Below are 20,572 nucleotides of genomic sequence, written 5' to 3'. Positions count from 1 at the left end.
GGGTCGTGAGGGAGGGTGAGTGGGGGGGAAGAAATGGGGAGTTGATATCAGGGGTTCAAGCGGGAAGAGAATGCTTTGAAAATCATGATGGCGGCGCATGTGCAACTGTGCTTGACACCCTGGATGGATGTGTGGCTGTGATAAGAGATTAAGAGCCCCCGATCAAAGCATTAAAAAAAAATTCGTCTCAGAAACCCACAAAGGCAGTTCTACCCTGTCCTACAGGGTCACCGTGAGTCTGGATTGACGCGATGGCCGTGAGTGAGTGAGGCTTTGGGAACAAATAATGTACCTAACTCACCAGTTGGATGTCAGATATTTGACAAATAATTGACACAGAGGAGTTTAAAAACGAAGGCAATTCCTGAAGGCCCGAAACAACAACACACCCACACAGTTCACTGCCGTGGAGTTGATGCTGACTCATAGGAACCCTGTAGAACAGGGTAGAACTGCCCTGGGAGTTCCTCAGACAGTAATGCTGCTGGAGTAGAAAGCCTATCTTCCTCTTGAGGAGTAGCTGGCGGCCTCAAACTGCTGATCTCTCAGACCCAGCCCAACGCCTACCCACGGTCACCAGGGCTCCTTAAGTTTTGAAGACGGGGTGGTTGATTGTTGCTTCCGTCTTAGACCCACGTGTCTAATCTACTCCTGGAGAACTGAGCCGACCTTTGTTATTCAGGTTTAACCCTCTTTTATTTGTAGTAATACTTTTTCTTCGAGGTCCCGTTTGCCTGGTACTAGGTTAGGTTTCACTGTGAGTACATTCCATTGGGTCTATTCTGACTCATAGAGACCGTAGAGCTTATGCCTTGGACTGCGATCCGCATGGCCGCCAGTTCAAAACCACCAGCAGCTCCGGGGTAGAAAGACTGGGCTTTTTACTCCCTTGAACAGTTACAGTCTCCGAAACCCACAGGGGGTGGCGGTCAGTCAGCACTGATTCCATGGGAGTGAGACCACTGACTGTTCTGTTAATCCTGTCCCCCAAAGAGGCAACGTTGAGGCATCTTGGCAGTCTCCCAGGTCAATGGTGCTTCCCTTCCTCCAAGTGTATGTTGCATTCTTGACCCTAGAGCCTACGGATAAGAGCCCTCCTTGGTGACGTAGTGGTTAGATGCTGGGCTGCTAACCGCAAGGTCAGTGGTTTGAAACCAGCTATACCTTCAGGAGAAAGAGGAGGCTTTCTACTCCTCTAAGGAGTAATACTCTCAGAAACTCACAAAAACAGGTCTGCCCTGTCCTACAGGGTCTCTATGAGTTGGGATTGGCTCGGTGACAGTTTTGATGTTGGCACCTGTGGATATGATCATTTTTTGGAAAGTTTTTCTTTGGTTATGTGAATGAGATCCTGCTGGTGTAAGGTGGGTCCTAAACCTAATCACTTCTGTGTAACGGAAAGGGCAGAATAGTCACAAAGACACACACAGGGGGAGTGAAAAACAATCGAGACACATACATGTACAAGCCCAGGAACACCAAGGGTTTCCAGAATCTACTAGAAGCTGAGGGGTTCTGGTGGTGCAGCAGTTTAAGCACACAACTGCAAGCCAAAAGATGTGGTTAAAGCCCACCAGCCAGTCTGTGTACGTGGCAGTCTTCCTCGGGAAAGATCGATACATTGAAAGCCTGAGAGGGCCGTTTTGCTTCCTCCTAGAGGGTTGCTATGAGTTAAATAAACTCAACAGCAGTGGGTGGGGTTCTTCTGTTTCCACAGGAAGATCTAGTCCAGTCGTTCTCAACCTTCCTCATGCCGAGACCCCTTCACACAGTTCCTCATGTTGTGGTGACCCCCAACCATAAAATTAGTTTCGTTGCTACTTCATCACTGTCATCTTGCTACTGTTATGAATCATAACGTAAATGTCTGATATGCAGGATGTATTTTCATTGTTACAAATTGAACATAATGAAAGCATAGTGATTCATCACAAAACAATATGTAATCAATATGTGAAATATTGATTTCTAATGACAAATAAATGAAATTTTATCTTGAAGCATGGTGTAGCATGGGTAAGTCTTCACGCCGGGTACTCGCATGTGGGTGTGTCTGCATGTGGGCAGACCTGCCTGGAAATGGATAGAGGTGACTCAGTTCCTTAAACCATTGGAAACACATGTTTTCCGATGGTCTTAGGTGACCCCTGTGAAAGGGTCGTTCGACCCCCAAAGGTTGAGAACCGCTGATCTACAAGATCTTTTCCAAATTGGCGTGGTGGTGGTGGGGTGAGGGGATGCTGTCAGACTAGCTGCTTCATATACTGGGTAAGATTTCTTTTGAGCAAAGGTTTGAAACAGAGTTTTAAAACCACTGGGCCAGGGGAGCTCTAGGTTTCCTTCAAGCAAAACTGCTGGGGCTCTGAGCTGAGCTCTCAGGTGAAGTCCCTAGACTTACAGATGTGCAAACAGAAGGCACCCTGGCACCTGTGCGGGCAGAAAGACAGCTAGAGAGGGAGACGTCACTTATTGATCCTTTTTTTCAGTTGTTTTTTAAACTCGTGGAAAGCACTCAGTAATGCTTATTGACTTGACAGCAAATGAACAGATGGACGGTCAGACAGATGAGCCGCTGTGATTAACATGGTAATACAGGTAACAAAGATCTAACACGAATTACGCTGGCTTCCTGTAATGAGCAGTCACACCATTTCAATCCTCAGCTCTAACCCGTTAGGTTTGCCTGTACTTACCAGGATGACCTAATGTATCACCGCTCCCCCGCCACCCTCACAACCGTTATTGCAGCCACCGAGGGCCAGGTATTATTACCCCATTTTTCAGACGGGAAAATGGCGGCGTGGTGAGGTTAGGAGACTCCTGCTCTCCTGACCAGAAGGCACTGGTGATCTACGGGGAAAATATCCCTATGGGGCACCATTCTACTCTGACACACATGGGGTCACCATGAGTCAAACTGACCAGACAATGGCCCTACTTGATACTGGCCCTTGTGGAAAAAAATCACTGAAGCTATGGATGCCGCAGCAGTGGCGAAGAAACCAGATGGTTCCCGGTTATCAGAAAGAATTGAGTCTGCGGTCTTCAATAAAGCCTTGTTGTAAAATAAGCAACCATCTAAGTGAGACAACTAAGTTCACATGTAAGAAGCACACCAGCCCAAGTGATCCAAGGATTGCAAACAATATAATCCAACTCCGGAGAAGGAAATGGCATCAGAGCTTAAATCCTGAACACCGGTTTGCAGAAGGCTGCGGATGACAGAAGTCGAAAGTCCCTTTGCAGGGTGCCCACATGGACCGAGCCTCCTGTGAGTCCCCTCTGACCAGTCCAGGCATGTGACTAGCCTCGCTGTCAGACAGTGGACACTGTAAAGTCCCCTGTGGCAGACGTTGTTAGATTCAAATGTAATACCTCATCACTTGATCTCACTTTTGAACCATTCTAAAGTCGATTCCACTTTTAATGTTTTTTTTTTTCTCATTTCTTGTCATTGCTGTTTGTTTTTTAGGTTCTTTGTGGTTTTCTGTATGTGAAATCCAGGACAGGTAAATCTATAGAAATGCTAACTCGATGAATAACCACCTAGGGGCATGGCAGGGGGGCGTGGGGAGCTGACAATAATTAGGAGATAAAGAGTATGTTCTGAAATTGTGATGCTTACCCAACTCTCCATTGGATTGAACAATCTAACTGTATGTGAATTACATGGCAATAAAGCCACTTTTAAAACTTGACTGGACAGCAACTGGCTGCTGCACATTGTCTATTCTTATTCCTTCTATGCGGGTGGACGATGGGCGGTCTAGTTTTGAGATGCGAAGGCTCCCACCTGCGCTCCTAGCGCATACCGTCTGTGAGCATGCTGTTCTGTGATGTCTTGTCCACTTTTGTGTCCCCTGAAGGCTCTTCCCTGAGACTGAAGTTCTCTGAGAACCATAGCCTCTGAGCTGATCCTGCCCCATGTCAGAGGGGACTGTGCCCCAGGGGGGTCTCGGTGCCTGGATTTGGGGGCTAGACAGCCAGCCTTTTCTTCTATGCTCTTCTGGATGGGCTCAGACCCCGACATTTCAGTGAGCAGCTGAGCATGCACACGGTTTGCACCGCCCAGGGTCTCCCTTCTGCTGAGAGCATTTGCTGAATGCCCCACCACCCACCCACCCACCCTGACCCGGTGGGCACCCCAGTTCATCACTGTAGCTCGGACCCTGGTCCAGCAGGCACACAGCCTGTTTGGACTGACAGATGGACAGATGGGGTGGTGGAGGTCGTGCTCCAGTCTGGAGTGGAGCAAACTGTGAGTGTCCAGACCCAGAGTGGGGTGGGGTCTCTGCTCTGGGACCCACCGAGCTTCTGGCCAGTGCACGTCAGCTGTGTCTGGGACACAGTCTGCCAGGAAACACTGCTGTCACCTCTCAACTCCTGTCCCAGGAGCCTCATAGGCTCAGGACCCAGCAGCTGGGCCCAGGCTTCTTCACCGGGGGATTAGAATGAGAGCCCTTCCCAGGAAGGGCCAGCCCCAGGCCCAGGCCCCAGCCCAGGTTGGAGAGATCAAACACAGCTCCAGACACAGTCCAGCGAAAGGATTCCCCCAACTTTAATGTCAGGGCTCTGGTCCTGGACACCCTGCTCCAGCTGAGAGGGGTCCCTGGGCGCTCTGTGACCAGGCAGTGAGACACTGGGACCTTGTTCCCATGCTGCATTGCTCCAGGACTGGGATCGCCCTGATGCTATCAGAGCTGGTGGATGGGCCCCTGGCAAGTGGGGGTGGTAAGGCGTGGGCAGGGGGCGTCCCTGGCCCATAGCTACCTGACCCTGCCAGTCTCGGCCGCTGCTTGGTCTGAGGCCTGCACCAAGCAGGGAGGGGCAGAAAATAGGGTAGGGACAGAGACTATGGTCCCCAGCCTGGGGACCACTGGAATGATGGACAGGAGGGGCGGTCTGTGTGTGGGCACAGGGTAGGGGTACACAGGGGCTCCTGGCCTCTCCAGGCACTTGCTTCAGGCAAGCCCCCAACATGGGGGCCTAAGGACCAGTTCCATCTGAGATCCAAGAAGGGGAGGCCACGTGCACCCGAGAACAGCCCCTCAGGTGGGACGCTGCTGCCAAGGCTGGGCCTGGCCTGGCATCAGTAGCCTCGGGTCCCCTGGCCCCGGTTCTCCGGGCCTGCGAAAGGGTCGTTGGGTGCTTCCGGGGAGTCAATTGTCTGGTAGGCACTGCGTTCGGGCGAGGGTCCGAGGAAACCTGGGGCAGGGAATCAGGGGGTAGAAAACAAGAAGGGATTTAGAAAACTCAGGAAATTCTGCTGAGTCCAAACCAAGAGCCGCCCAGTCCCCACTGGGAAGGGCGGCACTGGGAGGCCTGGCAGCAGGACAGAGACAAGGCAGCAACCCCTGGGCACCACGCCTTCGTTCTGCTGCAACATCATTCCTTTGGTCTTTTCGGGGAGTGTCCCCCTGAAAAGCGCCTGTGTCCCGCAGGGAGTCCCCTCACACCGGAGGGCTTTGCCACAGTCGCAGTCGTGTGTCCCGTGTGGCAGGCACAGGGGTGTGCTCCGCTGCTAATCAGAAGGCTGGGGGCAGGAGGACCCCACCCCCACCCAAGAGGGGTCCCAGAAGAAAGGCCTGGCAATCTGCTTCTGGAAAATCGACCACCAAAGACTCTCTGGAGCCCAGGTCTATTCTGATGCACACAGGATCGCTGGGGTCACCTCACTGGGTGCTCTGGGGGTCTCACATCTCACGTTACTGGGGGGGGAGGTGGACAAAAAGCCTTCCGCTCAGCAGGGGGAGGACCCTGAGCTCTGAAGCTGGAGGCAGGGTTGTGGGGTTGGGCCTAGTGCTGAGCCCACTGGGGTGGGCACCCAGCCTGCTCCTGTCCTTGCCCTAGCTGCTCCCCTGGGCAGATCGCAGGTGTAAGAAGGTAGAAGCCCCCTCTCTGCCCACCCACTTCTCTCTGGGAGACAAAGGAAGGAGAACATGTGTCTGAGAATGGGAGGAGGGCGGGGCAAAGGGGCAGGGGGGTGGGCTGCGGGGCTGGGGGCTAGAGGGCTGGTTAGCCGGGGAAGGCTGGGAGCTGTCACTGCTAGGGCAGTGGGAAGCCCTTACCTGGCAGGAGAGGGGCCAGGTGGGACCTGAGAGAAAAGGCTGGCACAGTCGAGTGCCCCATCACCCTCAGCTGACCCAGTGCACTGGACTGAGAGGAGGCTCTGCCTGACTGACGTCTGTCTGCCTGGGCTCCTCGGCAGGTCTGGGACCATCACACTTTCTAGTGGCCCGTGCCCTTAGTGCCACGGGGAAGGCGGGCTCAGAGGCCAGGGCTGCGGGTCCGCAGGGAGGCTGGGGGGCGGACTCACCGATGTGGACCTGGACCTCTCCCCCGCGCTCCCGGTACATGTGGTAGAGGAAACAGCAGGAGATGGGCTTGAGGAGCAGGCTGAGGATGGCCATGCCCGCCGCAAAGCGGCCCGTGTCGGAGAGGCCCACCCGCGGGTAGAAGATGCTGATATGGATGATGTCCAGGAGGATGGTGACTGCCAGGCCAACGAGAAACTGCAAGACAGGCGGGCACATAGGGCACCATGAGTTTGTGACATCCCTGTCTTCTCCCCGAGCAGGAAAAAGTTCAGGCGGCTCCCTACGGAGTCCTGAGGGATCGAGCAGGCAGGAGGCGGGGACACTGGGCCCAGAGGGACCCTGCCAGCTGGCCCACCGAACCCATACCGCCTCTCTCGACAAGGTCCCATAACTCGAGCTGGAAGGACTCTTAACGCTCATGCAACCCCGTCTCCCCTACAAGGAACACCCCATCTCCATCATGCTGAGAGCCAGCCCGGGTCTGGACTTGAAGAGCGGCCTCGCCTGGGAGCTCACTGCCTCTGGAGACCTCCTGTGCACTGGGCAGCTGTCCCCGGGGAACGACTGGTGACTTCACTGAGTGGCAGCCACTCAGCCAGGGGCAGCCCCCTGCCACATCCCGCCTGGACAAAAGAGCCCTTGAGTCAGGTGACTGGGGAGGGTCGCTGGCTACAGACACAGTCAAGCTGTACTTCCCAAAGAGGACACCGAGCAGGCCCCGGGCCCTCTGAACCAGGCAGGCGGGTCAGGCCTAGTGAGGCTGGTTTACTTACAAGGCCTTGGAGCAGTAGTTCTCAACCTGTGGGTTGCGACCTCTTTGTGGGTTGAGCGACCCTTTCACAGGGGTCCCATGATTCATCACAGTAGCAAAATGACAGTAATGAAGTAGCAACAAAAATAATTTTTATGGTTGGGGGGATCACTACCACATGAGGAACTGTATGAAAGGGTCGCGGCATGAGGAAGGTTCGCGGGGTTCGGGGTTGAGGAAGGGTCATGGGGTGGGTGGCACAAGGAAGAGAAGGAAGGTTGGGGTGAGTGAGGGGAAGACAAGAGCAGGGACCACGGCGCACCCTGAAGTCAGGACCCCTGGCCTCTGCCCCCCCACCCCGCCATCCCCCGAGCTCACCATGCTTATGGCGTCGATGGAGTCCCTCTGAGCAACTGCCCACACGCCCAAGGCCAGGATGGTGAAGTTGGCCCAGGCATAGGGGCCTGAGAATATAAAGCAGCCCCTGCAGAAAGAGGTACCCCAGTCAAGTACCCCCCAAATGCCAGTGCGTCCCACTGATGGTCGGCTTCAGTCACAGCCACCACCCTCTCTGCGGCCTGTGGGGGTCTCGGTCTCCACTCCTGCTCCGAATAGCACCCAGTTGCACGTCAGGACTGGGTGCAACAGCGGGTCACAGGGTTGGCTGCTGGAAAGGCGGCTGCGGGAGTCATCCAGAAGCTCTGAGGAAGAAAGGCCTGGCGACCTGCTTCTGGAAAACCAGCCACTGAAAAGCTCCGGGAGCCCAGTCCTCCTCGGAGACCCTGGGGGTCAGCAGGAGTCGGAGTGGACTTGATGGGCGCTGGTGTTACTGTTTTTATTTTGAATGTAAGTCAAGTGAGGTCACTCCCTCTGCTAGAGAATGCCCACATGCCATCCATCCTGAAAAGAATACCGCGTGGTCTCCTCACCATGGCTTCGACCCTGCCCACAGTCTGCAGACCTCTAGGCCCCTGAGCCTGTCTCTCTGCCCCTCAAACAGGCTGCGTTCCCTCCAACTGCCCACACTGCTCCCTTTGCCCTGGCCCCTTGGCCCCCTTGTCCTTTAGTCTCAGCTCAGAGCTTCACTCCAGGACACCTCCCCATGGTAGGTGCTCCTTCATTACTTTCTCAAGCAGGGTCAGTTGTTCGAACCCACCAGCAGCTCCTCCGGGGAGAGATGAGGCTTTCTACTCCCGTCAACAGTGACAGTCCCAGAACGCCACAGGGGCAGTCGTAGCCGTCCTGCCGTGGGTCCGCATTCACTGACTGAGCTCCTCGAGTTCTGGGCTACAAATTGCTACTGTTTACTTACTTGCTTGTCAGCCGGATGAGAATAAAAGTGAGCACGCCCTGAGCAGCTGGCGCTGTGCTGGGAAACCGCTATGCACTAATGTGTGTGCAGCTGTGTTCACTTGGGAGGGGGCCGTAGTAGTGCCCTCACCTGACAGGGCGAAGCAACTTGCCCAAGATCACACAGCTGCCAAGGGGCAGGGCTGGGATTTGAACCCAGGCAGTCTGGCTCGAGAGCCCATCCTGGTATTCTCGACGGCACAGGACGTCCGTGAGGACCGGTGCCACTCTCCCCCTGGGCCTACCCTGGCCCAGCCTGCAGGGGTGCTCTGTAAGCTTGGGCGGCACTCGCCGGAGGGGAGAATTTGGGAAGCATTCAGGAAGAGGTGTGGCTGGAGCCTGCAAGTGGAGGAGTCACTTCACCCTCTGATGCCAGGGCCCCAGGCCAGACGCCCCAAATCACCATTTGGAGGGGAGGGGGAGGTGCAACTGAGGAAGCCGTCGGTTTCCCTCGCATCCCCCATCATTAGCCACGTTATCACTGCGATCCCAAAGGGCACCCAGGAGCTCGGTGGCTTCTGGTCTTGGTTTGGAAGGAAGCCCTTTCTCTAGAAGAAACCTGCCCCTGCCTCACAGCCAGCAACTGTGGAAACCCATCCTTGGTCCTCGCCCTCCCTGCGCAAGGTCCTGGGGGTTCTGGCTGAGCACCACAGACCCTTCCTCTGACTCCTGCAGGTGGGCACCCTTCGCCCCATTTTACAGGTGCAAACCGAGTCCCAACAGGTAAACCTGCCTGGCCAAAGTGTCCTGACCGGACTCCTCCGAGGCCCAGGTCTGTTGTCTGGGCGGGGAAGGTGGTGTGGGAGGGGCGGGCCCACTCCTAACCTGATGGTCTCACCTCTGGGAGTCCCAGGTTCATGGAGCTACTCACAAAGGCAGCTGGCCAGCCCCGATAGATGGGAGCAGGGCCGCCTCCCCGGGACCGCAGAAGGAAAGCGGGAGGGTCGGTAACAGGCCCCTGTTAGACGAGAAAGCAGGGCTCCGAGTTTAAGGTCAGAGCCTGGGCCGCCCACGGCTGCCTGGGCAGGAGCCAGCCTCACAAGCTCTCCAGAGGGGACCTGAGCTGTCAGCACGGCCGGGCCTGCAACTCTCCTTGGATGCAGCTCAGAGCTCAGAGAGGCAGCAGTGACGGGGGAGGGGGGCTCTCAGAGCTGCAGCCCCCCTGACAATCATGGGGTGCTGGGGAGCTTGCCAGCGATAAAGTCTGTCTTCAGTCTTGGACCCAGCAGGAGACACCGGCACAGCCATAGACCCGATGCCCACGGGGTCACTTACCAGGTTGTCAGCAGCCAGTGAGCCAGGAGGATCGCCTGTGGCACAAAATTGGGTGGGGGGTGGGTTAGAATGGGTCTGTGGGTGCCAGCACCACGGGGCATGGGCTGGGGCAGCGTTTGGAGCCAGAAGGCAAGGGGGCATGTAAGAGGGGGTCATGGATTGAACAGTGTGTTCTTCCCTGCCCCCCACCTACTCCCCCAAAGCAATGCTATAATCTTCCCCCATTCCTGTGATTATCATCTGCTTGGAAATGGGGCTCCTTGTCTGCTATGAAGGTCACACCGTGTATGTGTGTGTGTGTGGGGGGGGTGTTTCCCAAGCCTGTCCGTTTTAATGGTGTTTCTGAGAAAGAGCAGCACACACACAAGTACATACATACACACACACACACACACACACACACACACACACACACACGGCAAGACAAGCATCAGGTGAAGATGCCACATTGACAAGTAGTGCTGCCAGAGCTGCAGAAGCAGAAAGAGCCCGCAGAGGGAGACAGCCCGGCTCTGCTGACCCCTACGCAGGGCCTGCCTGTCCTTGCCAGAGACCCACTTGCTCCGTTACACTTGCTGTTGACCGTCACGTCAATTCTGACGCACAGCGACCCTACGGGACAGACTAGAACTGCCCGTCCGGCTTCCCAAGCTATGAGCTTCATAGAAGCGGCTTCCTCCCGCGAGTGAAACCACCGGGGACTCAAACATCTGAATAGAGCTGAGTGCACGTCCGCTCTACCACCAGGACTGATTTAACGACAGGGTCTCTGTCAATGTCTGCTGAAGAAGACCTTAACAGTGACTGGCTCAGAGGTGGAGGAGAAGGGAGACGTGAGCCAGCTCAGGGAGGCTGGCACATCCACACCTTCTGGCCTGTGGGGCGGCTGACACGTCTTGTCTTTGGAAGTTTCTTTTGGGGAGCGTGGGCGTGAATCAGAGGGGGCTTCCCTAGGTGGGTGCCAACAAGTGTGGTTTCCTGGGACACGAGCTGAAGGCAGGAAGGCAGAGTGGACGGGCGGGCAGCAAGTACCTTGGAGGAACAGGCCAATGGCCCGAGAGCAGGGAACAGTGGGCTTGGGGGTGAGCTGGGGAGGAGAGCCTGGGCAGAGTTGGTGTGATTCTAGGTGCCATGAGGTGAGACAGTCAGTGACGTCCTAAGATCAAAGTGAAGGGTAAACAGAACCAGAAAACCCTCCGGCCACTGTTTCTGGATAATGGTGACATCCCACCCTCTTCCCTGCACTGTGTGTCCTTCCGCCGTGGTCCCTGGGTGGCAGCGGGAACCCGTCAGGGGCACTGCTGAAGATCCACAAAGACCACAGCCAGAAACCGCCAGGAAGCAGTCCTCGCTGTCACACACCACACGGCCACCGCACACACGGGAGCTGGCACCGACTCGATGGCGGCAGGTGAGGTTTTTCGGTTCTGTGAAACTAGAGCCCCTGGTGGTGCCAATGGGGACAGTGCTCGGCTGCTAATGGAAAAGTTGGAGGTTCGAGTGCACCCCAAAGTGATGCCCACAAAAACAGCCACTGCAAACCCCACGGGCACAGCTCTCCTCTGGCACAAGTGGGGTCACCGTGACTGGGGCTGGGTCGGTGGCAAGTGGGTTTTCTGCAACTGGTCTCTGCTCTAATCACCAGAAGGGCCTTTGCAGGGCAAGAGAAGGCAGGCAGGCACAGCCATTATGGGGTGGTGGTCAGACAGGGCGACCTCAGTGAGCACTAGTTCCAAAGAAAGGAACCGCAAAGGTGAGCAGATTCACTGGGCAAAGGGGAGGGAGCATGGCGAGGCCTTCCAGCAAGCGGGCACATGCATCCGAGGCATGGGGCAGGGCCCAGGTGGGCACAGGGTCAGGAGCAAGTGGACAGCATGGCAGTGGCGGAGGCTACGGGTGGTGCCAGAGGCCCTAAGTTGGAGGCATAGTTTCAAGGGATGGGGTGGGGTCAGCCTTAGGAATGTAGGGGAAGTTATAGCAATGGAAAAGAGATCTCCTTCCATGACGAGGGAGGAAAACGGAAGCTGAGATTGAACGATGGTGAGTGGGGGGACTTAGCCAGGGGCAGGAGGGGAGAGGGCAATTCAAGCAGAAGGGAGCAAGGGGCAGTCTGGGAAGTGAGCGGAAGCCAGTGCCGAGGGGAGGCTGGGAGGCGGGCAGTGAGGTCTTTTTTATTTTAAAAAACTTTTTTGGGGTGGGAGGACTGGTAGGGCTTGATCAAGGGCAATGTTACCGAGAGGAATTACTGAAACCCAAATGAAGGCTGAGCATGATAGTGGGACAAGAGGAAAGTAAAAGGAAATAGAGGAAAGAAGTAGGTGGCAAAGGGCATTTATAGAGGTATAAATACAGACATGTACATATGTAAATATATTTATGATTGTGGGGGAAATAGATCTATGTGCATATATTTATAGGTTTAGTAGTAGGGTAGCAGATGGACATTGGGACTCCACTCACGTACTCCTTCAATACAAGAACACTTTGCTCAACTAAACGGTCATTCCATGATATCCACTTTCCTGACACGATCGCTGAAGACAAAGCGGGTGCATAAGCAAATGTGGTGAAGAAAGCTGATGGTGCCCAGCTATCAAAAGATATAGCATCTGGGGTCTTAAAGGCTTGAAGGTAAACAAGCAGCCATCTAGCTCAGAAGCAACAAAGCCCACATGGAAGAAGCGCACCAGCCTGTGTGACCACGAGGTGTCGAAGGGATCAGGTATTAGGCATCAAAGAACAAAAAATCTATCATTGTAAATGAAGGTGAGTGCAGAGTGGAGACCCAAAGTTCATCTGTAGGCAACTGGGCACCCCCTTACTGAAGGGTTGAGGGGAGGAGATGAGCCAGTCAGGGTGCAGAGTAGTAAAGATGAAACCTACAACTTTCCTCTAGTTCTTAAATGCTTCTTCCCCGCACCCCACTATCATGATTCCAATTCTACCTTACAAATCTGGCTAGACCAGAGGATGTACACTGGTACAGATAGGAACTGGAAACACAGGGAATCCAGGACAAATGAACCCTTCAGGACCAGTGGTGAGAGTGGTGGTACCAGGAGGGTGGAGGGAGAGTGGACTTGAAAGGGGGAACCAATTACAAGGATCTACATATAACTTCCTCCCTGGGGGATAGGCAACAGAAAAGTGGGTGAAGGGAGACATCGGGCAGTGTAAGATATGATACAATAATAATTTATAAATTATCAAGGGTTCATGAGGGAGGGGGGAGTGGGGAAAAAAAACAGAAAAACGAGGAGCTGATGCCAGGGGCTTAAGTGGAGAGCGAGTGTTTTGAGAATGATGAGGACAATGAATGTACAAGTGTGCTTGACACAACTGATGCATGTATGGATTGTGATAAGAGTTGTATGAGCCCCAATACAATGATTAAAAAATAACCCCGAAACTTTTTACTGTGAAGCAGAGCGGACCATGAGTTTGGCGTTCAGTCTCCCCTTGCTGATGCCACTCTCTCCCCGGGCTTCCTCTTTCCTAACCCTCTGACCTTTGACGTTGGGTACATGCTGTACTTCTACTCTGAAACGGCTGGCTATTCAACCGCAGGGGGCAGTTCACGTCCAGACCCGAAGGACTATGGCTCAGGGGCCCACCTGTCTCTGGTCTGACTGTGAGTCTGGTTTCTGTGGGGATGCTGAGTTTTGTTCCGGCCATATCTCACTCCCATTCTACCCAGGACTTCTGCCCTGATCCTTCTCAGAGCAGTTGGCAGTGGCTGAGGGGCACCTTCTAGTTCCTCTACCCCCTCCTGGAGGCCACGTGGTCGGCCAGGCCTCAGAGAAGACACCAGGGGAGAGGGCACCCCTTTCCTCAAGAAAACAAAGCGAGGCCATCGAGTAGACCCAGACTCAGGCTGACCCGCAGCATGTCAGCGCAGAACAGTGACCGGCTCTTTGGAAGGTCAGAGCCAGGCCTTTCTTCCGCAGTGCTTCCAGAAAGACTCGGGTCTCTAACCAATGGTCAGTCAAGCCCATTCACCATTGTGACCTCCAGGGACTGTCCTCAAGAAAAAAGAACCAACACGCGGTCTGACTTCTAGTTTCAGAAACCACCTTTGCTTCTAAGTGATCTCCCGGGGGCTCTGGTCCCTGCATCTCGACAGTGTGCACACAGGGTCCCAGTTGCCCACGTGTTTCTTGGGGCTGCAAAGTCCGCTGACTAAGGAGCAGCGGGGAGAGCTAGAGGGCGGGGCCGAAGGCAGCCAGCTGGCCCGAGGGGACCCTGTGGGTAGATGGTTCTGCAGAGCCTCAGAGATGCACACTGGGAATGCACGCCTGGCGAGAGCCAAAGCTGCACCCCCTCTGGGGAGAAGAGCAGCACCCTGACAAAGTGCAGCTCCTCAGAGGCCCCAAGGCCCTCTGAGACATCACCGTGCTGCCTTTATAAGGAGCCAGAAAACTGAGTACCATGTGGAACTTCTCTGACCGCTCTGGGATCAAAACAAAACAAACGTGGACGACTAAGCCTCCTCAGTTTCCCCAGCGGGGAGCACGCAGTGGGCCACCAAGAAGGCCTGCTGTCATTAAAGTTCCAGGCAAGCCTGGGCTGGCCCTGTCCTTCCCGGCAGCCCCAGGGAGGAGAGGCCAGTGACTCATGGTCAGCACAAAGGGCTGTCTGCGGGCTCTGGGGGAGGTGTCCAGTGACCAAGAAGAGGCTGGGAGGCTCAGGTACTGTGAGGTCAAGAAAGAAGCTGGAAGGGGCTGGGATCTAGAATGGTCTGGGCAGTGGGGGCAAGAGGAAAGGAGCTGGGGCCTGGCTCCTGGGGGACCATGTGTGCGGAATAGAACAGCTCTGTGGGGTTTCCCAGACTGGGGCTATGGAGGAGCAGATGGCCACCCGTCTTCGGAGATGCCTCCAGGTGGGTTCACGCCACCAATCACCTTTCAGCTAGTAACTGAGAACTTAACCCTTTCCACCCTGGGGCACCTCCTGAGTGCCTGGACCCTACAGACAGTGCTGTAGCCCAAGAGAGGCTGCCCAGGTCTTTCTCAGAGCACACCCACTGGGTCAGACGGACACCAGCACGTAGGGAGGACCGAGGTGGCAGGGGGCTGTGGGAGACAGAGCTGGGAGAGCTGGGATCTGGGTCAAGGGTCACATTCCTTCACATCTCTGAACCCCCATTTCTTTATCTGTGACATGGAGGCAGTGCACGTCATCCGTGTGCCCCACAGGGGTGCCACACGGCCAGAGAGAAATGGCATCTGGCTGGTCAGGGCATGGATCCATTTAGCAACCACTAAGTACCTGTGTAAGGAGCTTTGGTGGCTGCTAACTGCAAGGTCAGCAGTTCAAAACTGCCAGCTGCTTCATGAAAGAAAGATGAGGCTTTCTGCTCCCGTAAAGATTTACAGCTTTGGAAAATCCAAAGGAACAGCTGTACAGTGTCCTACAGTGTTGCTATGACAGAATTGACTCCATGGAAGTGAGTTCAGAAGTGTCTGTTTAAGAGGTTTGGTGACACAAATGATTGAATACTCAGCTACTAACCCAAAGGTTAGGGGTTCAAAGCCAACTCTGGGCTCCTTTGAAGAAAGGCCTAGAAATCGACTTCCCTTCCTGAAGATCACAGACCAGGTACCCCCCACGGCGAAGGGGGTCGATGGCTTTTCTAGAGCAGATACCAGGCCTTTCTTCTTGGGTGCAGTAAAGTGGATGCAAACTGCCACCCTCTGGGTTAGCAGCCCAGCACTGAGCAGATTACACCACCCAATTACATTTGAACGTCAGATAAAGAACTGAAACTTCTGAGTATGTCCCAAGTATTACATAGACCATACTTTCCTAAACGTGTAGGTGCTGGCGATCTGAAATCCAACCGGATATCCTGTGTTGTATCTGGCTTCCCTAGCCCTTTAGGACCCCCAGAACAGACCTGTCCTCCGGCTGGGAGCTGCTAAGACCATGGAGACATGGGGAGTTGTTCCTAAGGCAGGAGCAGCCCTTCCTTCTGAACATCCAAACCCAGCACTGCTCCCTCTGTGGCAGGCCCCATACCTCAAACCAACCCCTCTGAGCCAATTCTGATGCATGGAGACCCTATAGGACAAAGCAGAGCTGCCCCATATGGTTTCCAATGCCCCAAGTCTTTCAGGACACATCTTTTCATGAAGCGGCCGACAGACTCAACCTACTTTTTAATTTTAGCCGAGCGCCTTAACCACAGCGTCATCGATGCGCCTACCAGTGCCATAAAGCTGCTACAAACGAAGCCAAACAGAAGAAGCATCTCCCGCTAGTCACGGCAATCACACAGGAGCCAGCCCCAGCCAACCCAGTGTCCAGCAAAGGACATGGTGCCAGGGCCTGACATATGTGGGTTCAAATCCTGACTCTGCCACTCCATCCCTGTGTGACCTTGGCAAACACTTACCTTCTCTGGCCCGTAGTTTGCTCATCTGTTAAAAGATAGCCATGCAGCTTTCTTAAGGAGCTGACACGCCACAGACACTCCCTAGAGGAGAGCTCTCTCCCCCAATTCCTGCTTGTGGTAGTTACATAATCTGTTGTCAATTTGAGACTTAAGAGTGAAGGGGTGGAGTTTAGCCTGTTAATCAGGGCGCAGCTTGATGACCTCACTTGGAGGCGTGGAGATAAATAGCTCGCTGGGGGCAGGACACACACTCCCTGTGAGACACTGCTGTTGACAAGCCACATGGAGACAGGCTGATGGCAGCCAGAGCCTTGGAGCTGAAGGATTCATATGGAGACCCCTGCCAGCACTGAGATACTTCCATCGCCACTGGATCCACAAGACTTTCCACCCACTGGGCTGTCTTCCTGCATTCGGCGTCATTGCCTGTCTGCGTGAGTCTAAAGAGGAATTTATGGACTAGTATTGACATATGGGGTAATATCAGACTTATGGACTTGATCTGGCTTGGGCTGGGATTCTCAATATACAATTGCTATTTTATATAAAACTCTTATACACATATGCATGTTTATGAATTTATTTCTCTAGTCTACCTGACTGACACAGTGCAGAACTGTCCCTCACCAGATTCTCTCCTTCTTTTGCCATCCACTAGTCACTGCCACAGGAACCCTGGTAGCATAGTGGTTACATGTTGGGCTGTGATCCACAAAGTCAGCAGTCTGAAACTACCAGTCGCTCCTTGGGAGAAAGACAGGCTTTCTACCCCCATGAGAGTTACAGTCTTGGAAACTCACAGGGGCAATTCTACCTTGTCTTATAGGGTCACTGTGAGTCACCATCAATCCAACAGCGGTGAGTGTGGTTGGCTTGAGTTACTGCCATTGAGTCAACCATCGAGTCAATGACAACTCATAGCGACCCTGCAGGACAGAGTGCAACTGCGCCTGTGGGTTTCTGAGGCTGCACATCTTTATGTGAGCAGAGCGCCTGTGGGTTTCTGAGGCTGCACATCTTTATGGGAGTAGAAAGCCTCAACTTTCTCCTGCAGAGCGGCTGCTGGTTTTGAACCACTGACCTTGCGGTTAGCAGCCCAATGCATAACCCATTCTCACACCAGAGCTCCTCCTTTGTAGCATCAGTTTGTACAAATCTCTAATCGGAGGCAAGGTGGCCAGCAAAGTACCCTTCTGCATCAGCCCCGAATCACCAGGAGCAGTGCAATTACTCAACGGCTTCTGTACTGAGGCCAGCACACCTCCGCTGTCCTCTTACACATTCCTTCCCAGCTAACATTAACCCAACCTCAGTTCCAGCTGCTCTCCAGCTGTGGATTGGAGGGGAAGCCCTCTCAGGTGAAATCCTAGCCAAGGCATGTCGAAACACCCAAACATAGATGATAAAGTATTTTGGAAACGGCCAGCCTTGAGTCCCACAGAGGGGTGAATGGTCCAGCCTTCTGAGGGAAAGGGCATTCCTGGATATGAGAGGCGGAGCCCAGACCCAACAGAGGCCAGTCTGGTCCAAGGTTTGTACTTTCCACCCCAAAGCTAAGGACCTAGCCCCCTGGTCAGCAGACAGAGCCAAGACGTGGGCTGTGGGGCGGGGTCAGGCCCCTCCTGAAAAAGAGCTGCCCAGGGCTCAGGACAGGAAATGAAGAAACTCCAGGAAGTCCCACAGTATCGTCCAAAGGGCACAAAGCGGGGGTTTCCTGCTTGTATGTAACTTCTACTGGTTCTTGTTTCTTAGTTACGAAACAAGAACGTTGTACTTAGCACATTTTAGAAAACGACTTTCTATTAACTTGGGATTTTCTTGAACAACTCAAACCGAATCTGTGGTCTCCCCGTGGCTTTGGGCTCCTGGCATCCCCGTGTGTTAGAGAGGAAACCTGCCCTATCATTTTCTTGGCAATGTTCTTTGGGGAGGGAAGGCTCAAAACCCAGTGTGAGCGCCAGGCTGCAGGTGGTAGACGGAGCAAGCAAGCCACAGGCATCGCCCAGGGACCTTATGCTAACCTCATTTGGGGATAAAGGGCCCAATTTAGGGGTCCAGGAGAACGTTCTGGCCCCAATGACTGTGGTGTGTGTGTGTGTGCGCGCGCGCGCGCGCGCGCGCGCGCAGAGGGGAGTGAGTTCGTGTCCAGCGAGCCTTCTCCCTCACTCCCCACCCGGCTCCTCCTCCCGTTCCTGGGGAATTCTGGGCTTGCAGGCCTGAAGCACTCTTCCAGGGCGGAGCTCATGGCTGGGGGCGGCTAGCTCGGGACAGCGCGTTCCGTCCCCTCCCTGGTCAGCCCCCAGGGTCCCCTCCGAGCCCCCCACGGTGGCGTTTTCTTAGCTCCTTCCACCCCGGGGAGGTTTGCGTGCACTTCGTCCTTCCCAACTGGTGGGAAGGGGTGAGGGGCTCTTTGCCTTCTCGGCCTCCCCCCTCGCAGCAAACGCCCGGGCCTCCCACCTCTCCATCAGTCCATCCCACTGCCTCCGAGGGGACGCCGACTCGCGGCGACCCGCGGCGCAGGCTGGAAGCGCCCAGGTGAGGCGCCTGGACGGCGACTCTGGCCGAGCGTGGGCAGCCCGGTCTCTCCCGGCTCCTCCCGCCTCTCGAACGCCCACCGCCGCCCCGCCCGTGGCCACCTTCAGGTTCACGGCCGGCAGCTCCATCGGGACCCAGGCCGCGGGCACCTGCGGACCAGCCGAGGGGCTCCTCCGCTCGCGACGCAGCCAACTCCCTCGCCCCGCCCCGCGCTGGGGCGCAGACCCGCGCGCGGAGCGCCCTGCGGGCCACGTGAGGGGCCCAGCGGTCACGTGCGCGGCCCGTTGCTCGGAGACGGCGTCGGGCGGGGCGGGCCCGGGCCACTGGGTCCTCGCGGCAGCGCGGGCGGGGCCGGGGCGGGACGGCCGGGTTCTGCACGCCCAGGGCGGCACGTTCCGTCTGGCTGCTGCCCCCGGGCGCGTGGGGCCACCGACAGCCGGGTGCACACTGGCAGTGGCCACGGCTGGGGTCTCGGTCCCCGGGGCACCCCCTCTCCGTGTTCAAACGGACACAGATCATTCCACATCCTTGGGAGGCGGGAACGGGAGTTTTGAGAACAGCTCCAGGCTTGTCAATGGGCAAGCACTACACAGGGCACCCTGCTTGGTGCAAACTTAAGCGCTGAACTACTAACGGAAAGGATGGCTGTTCAAATCCACCCTGCGACTTAAAGTCAGACTTCTAATAGGGGACACACACACACACACACACACACACACACACACACACTGTCAAGTCCCCCTGGAATACAGTTTTACCCTGACATGATTTTGATCTGTTAGTGATTAGGAAGAACACAACCATTGATGAACTTGTCAGGCCAGAACACAAAACAGTGGATGTGGTGAGAGATGACATTTATCAAGTATTTCTTAGGAGTCAGAATCGACCCAAAGGCAGTGAGAAGTTTTATTTTGTGGTAAACGGTGTGAAAAGTGTCATAGGAAAGGCTCTCAATGATCTTGTAGTACCAGGCGAGATCAAACCGCGCCACTTAATTAACAATTAAAGCCTTTATTACACAGCGGGTCCTAGAGGGGGTGATCGCCCTGAAATAGCACTCTCGCCCCAAAGGAGAAAACCAGAGATCTTTATGGTGAAGACAGAGAGCTGGTTTACAGGGAGGGAGGACATGCAGGCAGTTACATTTTCACTTATCAGGTGCTCACCAGATCAGGAAGAGTCTGCAGATCTCTAGAGTGGAGGTCTGTCAGGAGATCGGGGAGGGGCAGGAAGGAGGGTATGGGGAGCTGGCTGCCAGCAGGGGATTGAAGGCGGTCAACACAATGAAGTCCCTCGGGCTACACTGGGGGACTGCCATCTTACAGTGCAGATACTGTTCAGATCTTTACTGACACTTAGGAAAGTAAGACTAAGGGACATACGTGACTTGCCCAAAGTCACCGCACTGACTAGTCCTGAAACTAGTTTATCTCCAGAACCCACACGTTTCAAGGTTGAGCTAAACTGCCTGCGTTGTCAAGGAGATGTAACCACCACCACATTCACTGCCATCAAGTCCGCTCTGGTTCATAGCAACCCTAGAGGACAGGTTAGGACTGCCCTGTGGGTTTCGGAGACTGAAACTCTACAGGAGAAGAAAGGCCCATCTTTCTCCCAAGAGGCACAGCCCAGCTGCAGACAAGAAGAGACTGGGCTGGACAAGGAGGCGAGAACAGGCCAGGTCAGCGGGGAGGTAGTTAAAGTGGGGTTTGGGGAGAGTCTTGCAACTCACACACTGACCAGACTACCTCGGGCCAGAATCTGGGAGGTGACAGAGGGGAGACTCCCCTGGCAGGAGCACTGAGGAGGCATAAAGGAGACTGAAATAGGTATTCTCAAAGGAGCCAGAGGTGTTGTGATATAACCCTGACTTGGAAGGACGCGTGGACCTCCACAAAGGACATGCCACAGGCTTCAGGTCACATTTGTAGTGGGCATACTTTTGGA

General features: G+C 54.9%; 1 protein-coding gene across 1 annotated transcript; it reads right to left on the bottom strand.

The window, feature by feature from the left end:
• Positions 1 to 4,540: 4,540 nt before the first annotated feature.
• Positions 4,541 to 18,868, bottom strand: AGTRAP (angiotensin II receptor associated protein). The gene is made up of 5 exons (XM_075550868.1): positions 18,724 to 18,868; positions 9,694 to 9,728; positions 7,447 to 7,552; positions 6,317 to 6,512; positions 4,541 to 5,205 (listed from the first exon to the last, which is right to left on the bottom strand). The coding sequence occupies exons 1-5, from the start codon at positions 18,748 to 18,750 to the stop codon at positions 5,090 to 5,092; spliced, it is 480 nt and encodes a 159-aa protein (XP_075406983.1). The 5' UTR covers positions 18,751 to 18,868; the 3' UTR covers positions 4,541 to 5,089.
• Positions 18,869 to 20,572: the final 1,704 nt, after the last annotated feature.

The sequence above is a fragment of the Tenrec ecaudatus genome, chromosome 1, assembly GCF_050624435.1.
Source record: "Tenrec ecaudatus isolate mTenEca1 chromosome 1, mTenEca1.hap1, whole genome shotgun sequence".
NCBI lineage: Eukaryota > Metazoa > Chordata > Mammalia > Afrosoricida > Tenrecidae > Tenrec > Tenrec ecaudatus.
The sequence above is the reverse complement of the archived record's forward strand: the minus strand, read 5'-3'. Positions and strand labels throughout refer to the sequence as shown.

Coding starts and splice junctions, on each gene's coding strand:
- AGTRAP (XM_075550868.1), bottom strand. CDS start 18,750: ATGGAGCTGCCGGCCGTGAACCTGAAG. Junction 9,729..18,723: donor TGCCGGCCGTGAACCTGAAG/GTGGCCACGGGC, acceptor TTTGTGCCACAG/GCGATCCTCCTGGCTCACTG. Junction 6,513..7,446: donor CCATCGACGCCATAAGCATG/GTGAGCTCGGGG, acceptor CCTGTCTTGCAG/TTTCTCGTTGGCCTGGCAGT.